At 39.2% G+C, this 16,356-nt stretch overlaps 2 protein-coding genes across 4 annotated transcripts; both read right to left on the bottom strand.

The window, feature by feature from the left end:
• Window positions 1-227: 227 nt before the first annotated feature.
• Window positions 228-9,903, bottom strand: LOC144660266 (protein FAM124A-like). Of its 2 annotated transcripts, none has more exons than XM_078520872.1 (2): window positions 9,828-9,903; window positions 228-2,357 (listed from the first exon to the last, which is right to left on the bottom strand). In XM_078520872.1, the coding sequence occupies exon 2, from the start codon at window positions 2,332-2,334 to the stop codon at window positions 1,327-1,329; it is 1,008 nt and encodes a 335-aa protein (XP_078376998.1). In that variant the 5' UTR covers window positions 2,335-2,357; window positions 9,828-9,903; the 3' UTR covers window positions 228-1,326. The 2 variants fall into 2 exon arrangements, with proteins under 2 accessions (XP_078376998.1, XP_078376999.1); XM_078520873.1 differs by lacking the exon at window positions 9,828-9,903 and adding an exon at window positions 4,872-4,951.
• A 1,161-nt stretch (window positions 9,904-11,064) lies between these two features.
• On the bottom strand, window positions 11,065-16,299 carry LOC144660265 (creatine kinase M-type-like). 2 transcript variants are annotated; one of them, XM_078520870.1, is made up of 6 exons: window positions 16,002-16,299; window positions 14,342-14,721; window positions 13,399-13,799; window positions 13,033-13,087; window positions 12,570-12,640; window positions 11,065-11,479 (listed from the first exon to the last, which is right to left on the bottom strand). In XM_078520870.1, the coding sequence occupies exons 1-6, from the start codon at window positions 16,217-16,219 to the stop codon at window positions 11,342-11,344; spliced, it is 1,263 nt and encodes a 420-aa protein (XP_078376996.1). In that variant the 5' UTR covers window positions 16,220-16,299; the 3' UTR covers window positions 11,065-11,341. The 2 variants fall into 2 exon arrangements, with proteins under 2 accessions (XP_078376996.1, XP_078376997.1); XM_078520871.1 differs by having other exon boundaries at window positions 14,357-14,721; window positions 16,002-16,298.
• Window positions 16,300-16,356: the final 57 nt, after the last annotated feature.

Here is a 16,356-nt window from a genome sequence, read left to right as displayed (position 1 = left end):
TCTTTTTGAAATTTATATTTAAGCTAATAGTAATAACAGTCCAATCTAGTCACGTGACCAAAAAGAAGGAGTGAATGTGAAGGCCGCATCCTCGGAGACCCAGGGGCAAAGGTAAGACAAAGTGCCCAGGGGCTGTAAGAAGACGTCAACCGTGTAGTGTTGGTCATCCTCGCTATTGGCCAGAAAAACTGTTTTTCTGGCCAATCAGAGGAGAGTTCAAACGCTTCTGGAATTGGTTCGGTAAGACAAAGTGCCCAGGGGCTGTTACGCTCTATGTTGTAAACTGTCACCCGAAAATCCCGTCGTCCCGATGATCTACCCGTCGCCCCGACTAACTGCTCCTGGGTCTCCGAGGATGTGAAGGCCGTGGCAATCGAGAACATATTGTTGCGGACACATTGTCGCTGATAATGTTTCTTGGGTGAGCTAACGAGCGGGACACAAAACAGATGTTTTTGGTTTTCATGATGCGTAAACCTGGAAACATTTTTGCGGACACAAAATGTTTCTGACAAAAATCAGAAACATTTCTTGTGTCTCGGATACAAATTTTGTTTTCGCAACAAATGCTGCGCGTGCGGGGTAAAAAGGAAAACTTTCGTGTCCGCAACAATGTGTCCTCCCTGAAGTCGCCATTTATGGTTAACCTGTTTTTAACAAGGAGTATTCGGAATTTATTATTCTCTTAGATTAAATTACATACAGAACTCACATCAGAACAGTTCAATCCCGAATTTCACAGCCGTGGGCTAACAGTGCCCCCTTAAATACTGAAACGCCACCTTTTCTCTCTTGCACTAGCTATTGTTGTGCTGACTCCATGTTGCTTGACAGAAAGAGAAGGACTTCTTTCTACTCTTCCTTAGTTCTATTTCAAAAGTTGAGGTAGAGTTCACTGAAGCAATCATGGACTTGAAAGTGAGTTTTACTCAAATGTTCGTTTTCGTACAAACCACTTTTTTGATTCAGTTTTGGACCAGATCTCCTTTTGAAACAGAGGCAGACCTCTCAAGTCTCATGATTTTGCCGTGAGACTCTCGGTTTTCACTTTAATCTCACAATGAGACACAGAAATCACACGGTAAACAGAGTCACAATTCACTAGATTTGCGCCTGGTTTTAGTTAGTTTTGACCGTCAGTTGATCAATCTCCCGGTTTTTACTGAAATCTCCAGATTTCCAGCGCTTTGAGGTTGAGAGGTCTGCAGAAGTAAAAAGTAACTCAAAGACAAAACTGGGCTCGTTCAGATCAAATCACTCATACTCTCTCAGTGGCCTAGGTTATGTGACTATTTGTACATACATTATTAACAGTAGAAACACCATCTATACCGAAATACAATCACAGTCGCTTTCACTGCACGAAGAATTTTCAGTGCTTGTTACACTGCACATTTCCCACGAGCTCTCATCACTGGCTGTCTCACTCCACTGTCCACTGTCAGACACTTCTGTCGAGTGCCCTTCCACACCTACGTCACACCACTCGGTTTCATCACGTGATAGAATTACCAAGTTACCGTCAGGGTCACGTGCAATCCACGTGTTATCTCCGTTCGGAGTCAACATAAGACCAAGCTTCCGTTTGATGTCAAGAATGTCGCTCACTCTGAATTTCAGCGCGCTTAGCTTAGAAGGACGAGGTCGTAAACATGGCGAGTATTTCAAAGACAGTTTTATTTCTAAACCAGGTTGACTGTAGAGGTCAAACGTGCAGAATCCTGGTCTACTAGCGCTTGTGTCCGTTCCTGTTAACACGCTGTAAAATTGTTTCATTTCCTCAAAATTCTTCACAAAAATGTTAAACCTCAGCTGCTCTTTGCCGTAATGAACCGAGCAGACAGTCCACAATGGGAGGTCTGGAGACGACTCGTAATAATCCTGGCGGGCTACAGGGCGCATGTCCGAACGGCTGGCCAGTTCGATCTTGTGATGGAAGTCCCAAGGGGGGGACTCTAAGTAGTGCTTTGCAAATCCCGCGTTTAACTGATACTTTGACTCCTCGTGTAAAAACAACACAATGCTTAGCGACTGTGTGCTCAAATGGTCCTGGTTATAACTTTCTGTAACATTCTGCTTCAGACCATCTTGTTCATGGCATGAAGTAATCACGCTTTCATCTTGCTGCTCAATTTGAAGCAGTTGGAAGGCAGGATCGATCCATTGTAGTAAAGGGCTATAGAGTGACCTCAACTGCGGCACTTCCTCTCGAGGGAGCCTTATTTCCAGGGTGCACAGATAAGGGTCCTTTTCACGTAAGTCCAACTGCGGCTCACTAAGGACTTGTGTCGGTTCCAGTTCTTGTTCGTCTTCATCTTCATCATACCAAGGCATATTTGAGGCTAAGTCAGTTCCAACTAGAAAAAAAAAAAAATACAACGTAAAACAAGACAATAAATAATTGTAGTGTTTAAAGCGTTAGCATCCATCACAATATGTGGGAGGCGCTGCATTGTGTTGTGGCAAGAGAGTTGTGGGTCAAGTCACTTTACTCTCACAGTGCCTCTCTCCACCCAGGTGTATAAATGGGTACCGGCGAATTTGCTGCTGGGGGATAACCCTGCGATGGACAAGCATCCCATCCAGGGGGGAGTGGCAATACTCCTAGTCGCTTTATGCTACAGAAACCGGAATAAGCACCGGCTGTATAGGCCACTTGGCTCGGACACAGACTTTACCTTTTTTAGTCTATCACAATATGATCGAAGTTAAGCCCAAGCTCAACTAATAGTTCTCCTCACTGAAGAATAGTAGTGAAGTCTTTTCGGAACCTACAGTGCCTGCCGAGCTCAACAGCCAAGCCGGATTATCTCAGGTTTTTGCGTAGCTTAAAGCGATTAGGTTTGTTGCTACTCCCCAAAAAAAAAAAAAAAAAAAAAAAAAAAAAAAAAAACAAAAAAATAAAATATATGGACGAGAGGCTGGTCCATTGCAGACTACTTCCCAGTTTTGTTGTTGATTCTGTTCTTTTCAATCAATAGATTTCCTTTACAAATTCGCCGGTACCCATTTATACAACTAGGTGGACGAGAAGTTAAGTTCCGGCCCAAGAACACAACTTTGTCACCCCCGGGGGCGGGGGGCCGGGGTTTCAATTGACTAATGCATTAGTCCGGCCAGGCCAGGGCTTGAACTCGTACTTCTCAAATCCGGAGTCTAACGCACCGAACAGGCCTTGGCCCCTCTCGTTACACGCATCTATTTATTAATTTAGTTCAAAAAATTTGATGGCAAATCAGATCAATATTCTCTAGGTGATAATTTTTTCAATTCTCGTCTTCTTCTTGCTTGAAAATGTATCGATAATGTTAGAAGAACTACAAGTTTTCGTTACTTTTGAGCTCGATTGCATGTTCAGGAAAGAGATCACGGCTTGTGGACGGGCTGGTGAACAACTAAAAATACAGGAAAATGTTGCTCAACCAACAACGATGGCATGATGGCATTTTGATCAATGGCATGTTTACAATGGGGGCGTGATATTCAATTATACAAAGCCAAGAATAGAATATGTTTAATTTTCGTTGCTTAGATTTCTTAATTAAACTGAGACCTCTAGGCGGTTAAAATTCGGGCCAATATTCTATACATATTTTCGTGGTTATTTCAGTTAGAAATGTGCTTTCAAAGTTTTTGGTGTAATCTCAGTTATCTTCTATTTTTTACCTTTCCTAAACTGAATAAGCTATTCATTTTACAAAGCTTTAGACGCCCCCTTTCCTGAGATCTTACGCGCTTTTTAGCGGAAATTTATTGTTTCCGACGATTTTTCCGACGCATCGCTTTCCCCTCGCGCCATAACAAAATACAAGAAAAGTCTCTAAAAAGAAAAGGCGGAAAAAGAAACTTCTTTCAGTCTAACAAAGCTTCTACTTCTGTCTGCCGCCATTGTTTTATTCAATGCCCAATTGTTTGGCCTTGACGTAAAAAGAAAAAAACAAACATTGATGCCAATTAATGTTTACAATTTCCCAATTACCGAAGTTACCACATCGAATCACGTAAATTACCCATAGAACCAAAACTCTTTTTGTTATAACAAGGTTAAGCAGTTATGAACCTTTAAGGGCAACAAGGGTAATGTACTGTAGATATCGAAAAGAAACGTGTGTCGAAAAATGTTACAAAAAGATAAGACCCTGCGGTCTGCTGTACCTACAAAACACGGCAAGGAATAATACATTCATTGAACGCTTTTCAGACTCATAATCAAAAGACCAGAAGAAATTGTTTCAAAATTGAAATACGATCTTACTGGAGATGTAATAAAACACTTTTATAAAACCAAATCGAGATGAAAAAAAGAAGAAAACCCAAACGATATCACAGGCAATTGAAGTAATTTGATCAAAGAAATCGCAAAAAATAAAATATAATTCTGCACAATTACTCATGCCGATTGTAAATGCGAAAATATCAAATACAATTAAATCTAACTAATAAGAGTTGTTGTAAAATCAAAAAGTGTAGATTTAAGTGTTTTTCTTTTAGCCTGAAAGCGAGAAAAAAAAAATAAATAAAGGCAGCGATAGGCTCATTCCCCGGAATTTATAACAAAACCTAGTACTGACTATAAGAATATGTGCAAACACTGAAATTGGCAAAGCTTTCACTTAAAATACTTACTAAAGAAATTACTGCCATCCAACCAATCCAACGAGGGTCAACAAGGGGGAAATAACGATCTTTTATCTTCAGTTCAGCCCGGTGAGCCAAAAAATTGTCTGTGTCTTGGGAAACTTTTGCACAACTTTTCCCATGCAATCGGTGTTGTTTAATGAGCAGAGGAATTTTTACTTAACTCTATAAGATCACGCTAATTAAGCTATCTATATCTGTTAGTTTGTAATATACGACTGTTATTCTCTTACCAATATCCCCAAAGGTTATTTCTGCCTGCGCCTCCTTTCTTAATACAATCTGAACTATTTTTAGCGACCCGATCAAATTGAGATAAACTCTGTAGGCCAGACGGCACGACAAGTTTCGAGCACGCTTCGTAAACACTGTGCGGGGGACTGAATATTGTATACAAAACGAGTTTGTTCACCTTTGGATAAAAAACAGGAAATTTCAAAACTTCAGACTTTATTTTTCTAATAATCAAGTTGACCGCAAAAGCGGAATACTCAATATTCGCTTCACAATATAAATCAAGGACTGTTCTTACCACATTTTCGTGAAAGAGTTCGTTCACGTTTTCCAAGGATTGGAAAAAAAACTAACGCATGACTAATGTTCGGTGCTTCAAGTTTTTCCGAGAGCTATTAAAATAAACGTTTCATTTCCAAATTTGAACAATCTTTGGTATTCTCATATAATTAGTAGAAGGTTTTGAAAGAAAGTGTCTATATAACTTACGAAAACAATATATTGGATTAACAAACCCCGGTCCGGTGAACCATGTCTGGAAATGCGGACATGATGTCACCGGCTCAGTGGAATTTGCATTTGCGGAGGAGTCTAACTTATTCCGAAACGTGACCGTAGATGATGGTCGCTAATTCGAAAACATTAGATAGATAATTAAAAAATGATTATATAACACTACTTCTAATATAACTAATAGGCTTCGATTGTGGTCACCAAACCGCTTGAAATTTGTCAATGACAGTCTAAATCTTGGAAAAGAGCGTGCACAACTGTTTGTTGAAGAACGGAGAAAGTAAATAACTGCTCACAGTGTAAAGAAATTTTGATTCTCGTGAGCAGTTGTTTGTTTTCAGAGCTTATGTTACGTTTCTTTTCTGTATATCAAGTGCCCTTATACTCACGCAAGATAACTTTCTAATGCGGCATACGATGACTTTAGATGCACCTTACATAAAGCATACGATGATTTTATATGCACCTTACATAAAAACACTGTTGATCTTGCGAGAAATTGTTCATGAATTTAGAACATAAGTTACATTACTTCTCTGCATATGGGCATACCTTTCATACTAAAGTAACAATGTCTGAACAATTTTCTAAATGCCTAATTTTCAGGGAATGTTGCATAAGATCAACGAAGGCACAATTTCAGTGGGGTTCATACGGCGTTTTAAATCTTTTAATGGGGTTTTATGCTTTGAACGTTTAAACTGCTGAACGTAAGGAAGTAATATAGAAAACGAGTAGGTCAGGAAGCAGCTTTTGCAAGGTCTTACATAATACATGTAGCTCGCTACACTTCGAGAGAACAATACAACAAATAACAGGAACAATGCTCGTGGTCCCGAAGGCAATAGCAACTACTACACTAGAGGACCAGTAGAATTAAAAGCTTAGGGACGGACATTATTTTCTTGGACGAGGGGGGGGGGGGGGGAATGAAAAATTTTCCTCTGCAAACTTTTTTTTTAGTTTATGCACCTCTGCAAACATTTTTTTTTTCAAATTCTTACTATTTTTTGTTATACAATCGTTTTTCAAAAATTTACCTTATTATAGGATATAACGAGGCATTTTGACAACGCGAACAAAATGTACGCGTAATAAAATTAACGCGAATTTAGGAAAAGTTCTGGTCAAATGCTTATAGTAATAAAGTGAACATACATAAAATTAACGCGAATTTTTGAAATTCGCGTTAATAACATGTATCGTTAATTTCCTATAATAAGGTATTTTGTTTTCCAGGCCCTGCAAAAATTTTTTTCAATATTTTTCATCCCCCCCCCCCCTCCAAAAAAATATGTCCGTCCCTCGGGCTGCTACACTACCTTGAAAACTGCTGAGAAGTAAGGTAGAACGGCACCGTATCTCCCCACTCCACTCCCATCTCTTTTCCTGGTTAGAATACGAATTCCCTTAATGTCATTCGGTTATGATATTTGCATATACAACAATAAAAAAATCGGAAAAATTTTCCGGGAGGGAGCATGGCCCCGAACTCTCCTCGGCGCTCACCATCCACGCGTGGCGCCTAAATTTAAGGCGTACACCCGCCATCTCCCCCCCCCCCCCCCTTCAAGGAATTAGCCGTACCGCCCCTGTATATCGTTCTTTTTCTTCTTATGATTAGGTAAAGAGAAATTAAATGTTGCCGCTCTTGTTATAGTAGGGTGGCACGGTGAAACTTTCTGTAAAATGAATTGGTGCACGCACTCTATACCCGGGTTACCAAGATTAGTGGTCTTATATATATAGAGGTGCACGAGCTTATGTATTTTCCCACTCATTTACACATTGAAACATTTTCTCCCCAGAAGGCAAAACGAGGAAAACAAAAACGATTTTGCAAGGACTCAAACCTTCGACCTCACTGCCCCTCTGCTGTCCCAAAATATTATACAAATACAAACATACAAACATGCCCTGTGATAATAATGTTGTAGGAGGGTTTATAAGATTAAATGTAAAAGTACAATTTAGTACCTTCAGTAACTGTGAACTTCACCCTACTGCTTTGCTTGCATTCAAGAGCCGAACTGCCGAACGGCGATCTAAACTGTCCCTCACCGGCTGATTTATATCATAAACTGAAGCTAAAGGCCTAATTTGGTCTAATATGAATTGGAAAACTAACTTAATCGATCGCATTGCAGCAATTGAAACTGTTTAGAGAATAAACAGATTTGAATGAGGTGAGAGCAAAACAAACAGTCATAGATATCAAAACATTCAGGTACGATTGACAAACTTGCTTGTTTTGTAATAAAGAATGTCTTTGTTAATGTTGCATCTGAAGATAAATTCCAGCTTCATAATGGATAATTGAACTAGTTTTCTCAATATAAACAAGCTGCTATCTCAAAAATCGAGTTCCAAGAGTTTTTTTGTTGAAAAAAATCTTCAATGGTACAGTTTGTTTCGGTTCGTCAAGACCAATAAGCCGTACACCCTTTCTAGTTTCAGTAGCTGTAATTATTCGTTGATTCATAGAGAACGTGAAGCAATTTATAATTTTCAGTTGTTAAAACATACAACTTACGAGTAAGGCAAGTTAGTGCTCATATCACACTAATGTCCGTTTTACAGCTTTTACAGCTTCAAAATCGATAACTGCTTGTACTGGTTTTGTCAATATAAACAAGCTTTTATCTCTAAAGATCGTCGGAGTTCCATCAGTGTATTTTCGTAAAAAAAATATTTTAGTTAGTAGTAATAGTTGTGGTATGATGTCAGTTTCTTAAAAGCCATCCACCAGCAATCAGTACATATACATATGCACGTCACTAATCTTATAGCTATAATTTGGTCTAATCCCAGGAAAGCAAGATTTGCCGCCCACCAGTATGGCGCTAAACAATTGAATTGCAGTCGGTAGACATCTGCCTTAAATCTTATCTTGTAAATTCGATCTCAGTAGCCTTTTTGAAAATAGATAAATTTTCTAGACACTTTTAACTGAACCTCTTAGCCTCCGGTTCGATTTCCTAAACTGATTACAGTGAAATACATTTCACCTCATCTTCAACACTGTTCCCACTGCTACTGCGAATATCGACAACTTCGAGCAGTAGACTTCTAGGAACGAGCCTAAATTATGCAATCAGGACCCTTTGAATTTTGGTAATACAGTCAGCTACTGCAATCTCTGCCTGGCTGTGGCTTCAATTGACCATAACACAAAATTATCTTCGAATTATCTTATCGACAGCCGAAGAAAACTTGAAAACAATAGCTTGGGTAAAACAAAATACCGGAAGATTTATGTGATTGCTAAACAAAAGAGCACAGATGGTTGAGACTCGGAATGTAACCCTCTGACAGGTTCATCCAGCCCCAGTGCCAAAGGGGGCCGGGGGGGGGGGGGGGATAAAAACACCAGCTCTAAATTTAATACGTGTTGTTTTTTCAAAGCAAGACAAATCAACTGATTTCTCTGATTTTGTACTCTGCCGGGCTCTTACATGCGACTTCTGTTCCTTCGGTTTAACCAAAAGCCTTCCATGAGAGCGAGATCCAGATCTTATCAGCGTAGGTTGACTGCGAATTGAAGCTTTTCACGACTACAACTCCCCCCCCCCCCTCTCTCTCTCCTCCGCTCCTCTTACCCCAGCCCTCCCTTCGCCTTCCTTTCTCGGCTGTGTTTAATTTGTGCGGCTGGACAGCCTATAATTGATTCAATTTGTCCATCATAAAGTGAAATCTAGTTGTAGTTAATAAGAGTTGAAGATTTTTAGGAGAAGGCGCCGGTTGATACACTTTTTCGACGCCATATACAGTTGAATCCCGATAACTCGAAACTCCCGCTAACTCGAACCTTTTTCGATTCCCGTTCAGATCGTTTTCTTACTAATTTTACCCTCGATAACTCGAACTCCCGATATCTCGAGCCTTTTTCGATTTCCCATGAAGGTTCGAGTTATCGGGATTCAACTGTATTACTTGAGCAAGAAGCTCTTCGGTTATAACCTTAAATGCACTTTCTTCTTTCCCAAAGAAAAGCAGAGGAAAATAAAACTAAACTGCTGCAAGGAATAAAAGACCGGCCCGGCCAGCACTCGTGTATTCTTCACACGAGGAAACAAAGGCTTAGCTTAACCACAAGGCATTTTAAGTGGAAGAGTATAAAATAAAATATAAAACTAGTACTGGCATTACTTTGAATCAGTGAACAAACAAGACCTCACGAAGGAAGACAACGGCGGTAGGGGGTGGGAAAAGAAGTTTATTCGCAAGTTCTTTCAAGCAAAACAAAATATAGCAAAATAAAGCCGACCATATGATAGCATAACTACTATTTAGGATTTAAGATTTAATAGAGAAGTAAGTGTTTCTTTCTAGATGTGGCCCCAGTTCGAAGGACATAAAGCTCCCTTTAAAAGCCAACTTCTTAAACCAGTGACCAACATTTGACGACGAACTACAAAAAGTAAAACATGTTTTAACCTTACCTTAATTCAGAACAGTTTCTTTTCAATTCTTCGACCTCACACCGAGCGGCAGTTTCATTAAAGAACTGTCTTCTAGAAATGCCGGAGAGCAAAAGGACTTTTATTAATTTTTTCGCGTGATTGATAAGTAAGACATCCCGAGATGACATACACCATTGTACTTTAAAGCACGCAATTTCGTGAGTATTTGTGTACAATAACAAGTAATCTCTAAAATATGCAGCCGCGTCCGGCAGATGGGGCTTCTAAGTCAACAAAACTTGTTAATGTCCTCATTACTTCACGCAACTGAATTCAAGAAATATCGCGTCAATTTGATTTAGGATTTGCGTCTGTTTGAAGAGGGTAATCCTAGAATTCAAATGGGTTATTAAACAGTAGACTTTCTCAAAGTCCGTCGACGCGCGGTTTTTTGGTATGTCACGTACGAAGGCCCTCTCGCGACTTCTTTTCGACTATTACAAATTTCAAAGTAATCGCCATTTTCTTTCTTGTTTTAGATGCTTGACTCTTGATTCGTAAGAGAGGGCACTGGGCCGAGTTGCTCAGTTGTTTATCTAAACGCAAACCAAACTCAGTGGCTGTTAAAACAACATTCCTCTTAAGTAATTATGAGTTGTAATTATCTAACAAACTCAGAAGAGCAAGTTAACATTTGTTCCCAATGATGTGACAAGGTAATCTCGTTGTTGAAGTAAGTGGTGTTAGCGACACTTGTGCACTAATTACATTCTTAAGCTTTTCATCGTTCACCTTGTTTTTGGCTAAAATTTTCAGTGTCGTAGTAATTTTTTTCCTCGGCTTCTGGCTTAATCGTTTTTGATGACCTCTTCGTTTATTAAGCACTAGAGTGATTGCTTTTCTTGTTGACTTTAAATACCTTGGGCCCTGTCCGTTTTAACACGAGAACTAAATTAACTACTTTTGAAAATTACAAGTATGTGGGAATTGCATTTTCTACAATTGGGTTAACCCATGGATGTTCTAGTTGCTAAGTGACCTATAGCCCGTGACTATCCACATGACGACATGTTCACGTGACGTATGCAGTTGCGCTTGCGAGTGCTTACATCATTTGTGACAAAGATTTACCGAAAACGACAGGGCAACACAAGGCAGCCAGTTCCAGTGCTACTCGAGCTCAGTTGCAAAGGCGGATAGAAAATTCCCAAAGCAACGAATTTGCTAGTCAAGAGTTGCCCCTTTCCTGTCCTGCAGGCTAAAACACAGCGAAAACTGTCGATAAATAATAAACCCTTTTTAATGTGCCTTTTGAGAACCTTAGTTAAATTTACAACATCATGTGCCTGAGAATAAACGTTTCCATATTTTTTTGCCGGAAGATAAGGCACGAAAAGACAACATTTTTCTTATTTTTTCGTCTCCATTGACACGGGCGAGTCACTTAAATAACATGGACAAATAACAAGCTTTATAACACAAACTTTGCACGATGGTGTATTTTTGCCTCCAATATTCTCAAACTGAACATTCCATACACTGAATCCGTGTTCCTATATATTAAATTCAAGTTGACCGCGAGGAATCTTGGGAGTAGGCAAAGCGTCCTCGATGTCTTCTCCTCGTTCGAGCATGCGCTCTAGTTCTATCAGTCGATTAACACCATCACATAACCGCTGGACAGAATGCACCTATAGGGAGAAAATAGTGTTACCAAGATAAGATCAATCTGTAATTTCCCCCTACAATGTAGGCACATTATCAACCAGACAAGTACGAGAATATGGAAAATCATCAAATAGTCAGGCTGGTGCGTACCTTAGCTCGTAGAAACAAGTAAAGCCCGGGCCAAACGAGGATGAGAGTTGATGATTTTTCAAACTCTCAAACTCGTTGGGCATGGAACTTCCATGCACTCTCCTCCACTCTCATGCGCTCTCATCGACTTTGAACGTGCTCAATTCGCCATTTTCAAAAAATAATACTATAATACTCTTTGTTGTCTACCCAAAATTTTGCATAAGCATTGTTATCAATTTCTCTTGGGACAGCAAAACAATGCTTAAGCAAAATTTTGGGTAGAAACAAAATATTATGGTATTTTTGAAAATGTCCCATTTTTTGTGAGAATCGATGAGAGTTTGACGGACTGTTATCGTTTGGCCCAAGTTGATGATAGCCGATAAGAGTTGACGAAAACTCTCATGAGAGTCAACTCTCGTCAACTCTCATCCTCGTTTGGCCCGGGCTTAAAAGTAATTTTAGCAAATGAGTCACCACTTACGTTATTAACTCACTTGTTGCGATATTTTTTGTGCATAAAATTACACAAATTAAATAAAAATATGTCGTTCATTTTTGTCATCGCAGATACAAGTTGAATTGTGTAAAACTTGCCTATCAAAAATACGAAAGGCAAGTTTACACAAGTCAATGACCTTGGTCAATAATTTTCAATATAAGGGATGGAAAATATAGAAAACGACACTCTTGTTTACAGATAATTAAAAAGCAAAGCTAACACCGTGCAAGACATTGATACGCCATGCTCGTGTTTATCTTGCCTCTGATAAAACGACTTACGCGCACGTGGTCCGATTATCCTACGTCGCCAGGCTCATCGGCTTGGCTGACTATATCCAAGCCGACGCGATGTGACGCGATGCGACACGACACGACACGTTCAAAGCGCGCGTTTTATTATTAACTAAAATTATAAATTCGACCTCACAATGTTACTCATTTAATTCCAAATAGCTAAAAGGAGGTGACGTGACATACCTCGGAAACACCAAGGGTCTGAGTACTGTGAATATACATTACTCCAGAGAGCAGTTCCCCTTCAGAGATTCCTGTGCAAGAAAATATAAATAAACTTTTAAGCAGACAGGTGATCGTTCGACGAGAATAACAGAAATCTAGGGCGTATTAGCGACCTTCAGATCGGAGAACGAGTACGAGTACGTTTTTTGAATCTCAATCCAGACCCCTCACTCCTCCCTGTCGCTGTCTAGTTGAAAAGGAGACTATTGGTACGAGATTTGTGTGAAATGTAATAATCTAAAGCATCAGCCCTAGAGTGTGAAAAGTCGTACTAGTACTCATTTCTCGTTCTCGTGTTCTGAAGGTTCCAATTGTCTTGTTAAAGTACCGAACTCCCAAAAAAGAATACGTACATGTAATTGAAATTTGATAAAGACCATTGAAATTTTTATAATGAACAAGCCTTGTCATTGCTGCTTACCAGTTCTCCTCTTTTCAAGTTTATATGACTTTAGTATCCATCGGAGTCTTGGATCCTGGGGAGAGAGAAATGAGACTATCTGATAAATACATGTACAACGGAGTCATTGCCTGCAACTTAATCAGGGATCAAATATGGCTACTCGTATCACCTCTTTCTTACCCCGACTTAACAACAATTATTCAGCTCCTGGTTTATTTTGTATTGAATGCCATTTTTGAAAGTATGACTAATTCTCCAGGGGAGACCTGTACCTGGACAATTAGTCATACTTTCAATGAATGCGCACTATAGACACGCGGCCCACCAGACATGTTGCTATCAAACTGTAACAGACGTTGCATGTAGAACAGCACGACTTCTTACCGTGGAAAGGTGATGAAGTTTAACTCGCACTCTGACGTCAAGCGCTGTGCCGAGATAGATTGGATCCGACACTATGTAACCAAGGTGATCGTCCCACATGAACTCTTCCCCAGACTTCTTCAGCTCTCGCTCAAACGCGGCCATTCCCCTGACCAACTTATCAAACACACCTTGCAAGTTGCCTCCTTTGTCAAAGCACCTGAATTGCACGTGATCGTCTTCATTGACAAACACAACGAACGTATTGTCTTTATTGCGGAATATACCACGTGACTCTGGCCAGTCACGAGCACGCCCTGAGCACGTGATCAGTGGTGACGTGGGTTGCGATGAAACATTAAATACACTGAGTCTTCTATCTGTAAACTCGGATATGGGTTTGTATTCACCTTCAAACTCACCTACAAAAGAAAATGCAACAACAAAGGCAAGTTTGGAAACTCACGGTGTCATATTATGTCTTAGAATCGAACATATTTACATTTGCTGGACATATACTTTCTGACATATAAAACAGCCGACATATAAAAAAATAAAGAGAAATATGAATGGACTACTGGATAAAAGAAAATGGAATTATCACAGCGGGGCCCCATGTAGCAAATTAAAGAGATAGTAAAACACCTAAAGTGTTTTCAGGAAACCTATTTTGACTTTAGTAAGTTTAACTTATTTAAAGATCCATCCTAAATTATACGTCTATCTTGGAATGACTACCCTGGCGTTTCTAACCAATTCGCAAGCTTGATCGGAATGCAATAGTTTTGTATAATTTTCTGGAAATAACCAAGAACATTAATTTCATCGAGTAACACTATCAATATTTTGTAATATTTATTGGGTTGTTTCAGGTAATAAATTCTTGCCGATTATTCACAAAGCTCCTTTTACAAGGTACTCCTTTCTTAGTCTTACATAAAAACACCCTGTTAATGTCCCTCACCTTGACTCCACTCACCTCCCAGTCGCATGAACACCATACGAATGAGGCCCTCCAGGTTCCTTCTAGCGCCCCGGGAGCATGCTGCTGGCAAACAATATCCCCGGATGGAGCGTCGCGTGTGCAACCGACATGACAAAACGTATTCGCTTTTCAGTTTACCATCGATAATTTTTCGACTGTCCATGTCTCTCGGGTGAAAATCATTTTTCCTGTGTCCATGATATTCCTCAATAATTGCGTCAAACAAAGGCGCAAACACTTCGTATGACTCTCTGTCTCCTGCTATGATCCCGGATGAGCGTTGCCATGGCACCCCCGGGTTGTCCACGCCGACTTGAATGGCTTGGTCAAGAGTGAAACCGCTGGAAGTGGTCAGTTGCCTTCATGTTCAGATTTTTAAAATCAGAGAAATGGATGAAAAACGACATTTTAATGCTCACTCCTCACGGTTGTATTTTTTAAAGAGTTAAAAACAAAGTTATGTTTAAAATCTTGGAAATGGTTTATTAGAGATTCAAACATTAGTGTTACTTTAAAATGTCATTACAGAGTATTTGAGAATACTCATTTTGTGACTTTTTCAGTCGCGAGTGTTTTATTGCTATGATTGCTACGTTTTTATGTAGGCCAAGCTATTCTGAATATTTTCTACTCGGTTTTTCTTTTGTTTGTCACAAAGGATAAATTTAAAAAAGAAAATGTTTTATATCGAGGAACAATATCTATAATAAACAAAGAATGTGGATTTTTAAACATAGTTACGAAGCCCCAAAAGTATTAATAGTATTTGTCAAGCGGACCTTTTTAACTTCCTGCGCGTATTTTTGAAGTGCTTGTGACTTAATTATTCTTTACAGCAGATAGTTTTGTTTCTCAACGAATTGAAAATGTTTTCCGCTTCATACCAAAACACTTAAACTGAAAGCGTCATATCAGATGGATTTTTGTTCCGGTTGCCAACCTACCTTTCGTTTTTATGGAGGAAACTTTCGAAAAAAAATTGTCAGTTGTTTTCCAGAAAATGAAAAACAATTATAATTTAAAGCTTTTTTCTTTGCTCTTTTTTATAACGCGAATACTAACGAACACAAAACCGAAATTAAACTAGAAACTTTCAGTTTTCAAAGGAAACGAAGACGTATTTGTGCCATATGATAATTTTTAAGATCTGTTCTAACACGCTTTTAATTTTGCCTTTTTTGTCATTTTTTAATCAATTTAGTGAAATTTTAACTTATTCAAAATCGATGTGCAGAACTGCATGAGCAGAACCATATTTTAACGTTACCAAGACGGCATGAAGCGAATATAAAAAGTAAAATGTATAATGCAATATCAATATCGACCAATTAATTAAAACTACTTTACTAAGTAGGCCATAGAGACGTGATGCTTCACATAGAAAACGACACTTAACAGTAAAAATTGTTTCAATTTTAGTTCTTAGAATTTCATCAAAAATATATCTTCCATTTGCCATATTTCTTATTTTTTCTCGCCTGCCTGCCTGCCAATGCTTTGAATTTGATATCATCCAATAATAGAAATTAAAGGGCAAAGTTAACTTTTTTGACAATATTCCAAATAAACACTGAACAGCTCGAAACGCATACTAGCAATAACTAGTTCCTTATTACTTCTCTATATGCAGCAATTTTACCTTAGCGATTCGTACAGATCGGGTGTAAGATGATTCGCCATCAGGTTGTTATGCAGGCGTAAGTCGGGGAAGTTTCCTCGAGGAGGCGGTCTTTCATAACCATTTTCTTCCCTTTTCCACGGCTTCACAAGATACATTACGCACAATTCCCTCGCTACATATGCCCCGCAGCCAAACGCTACGAGGCCGAGGAAACGGCTGCTAGGTAAGACATCCATCGCTTCTCCTTTCACGAGTTCATTGAGGAAGTTTTCGCTGTTTATATTCTACTTGAATGCGCCGTTGTTTATAATTGCGTGAGACAATTCAATTAGTGAGGTCACGCTATGTGCATGGACCAATTAGTGCGTGAAAT

This window comes from Oculina patagonica, chromosome 7 (genome assembly GCF_052425735.1).
Source record: "Oculina patagonica isolate OP01 chromosome 7, crgOcupat, whole genome shotgun sequence".
Classification (NCBI taxonomy): Eukaryota; Metazoa; Cnidaria; class Anthozoa; order Scleractinia; family Oculinidae; genus Oculina; species Oculina patagonica.
This window is presented reverse-complemented; position numbering and strand designations above follow the sequence as displayed.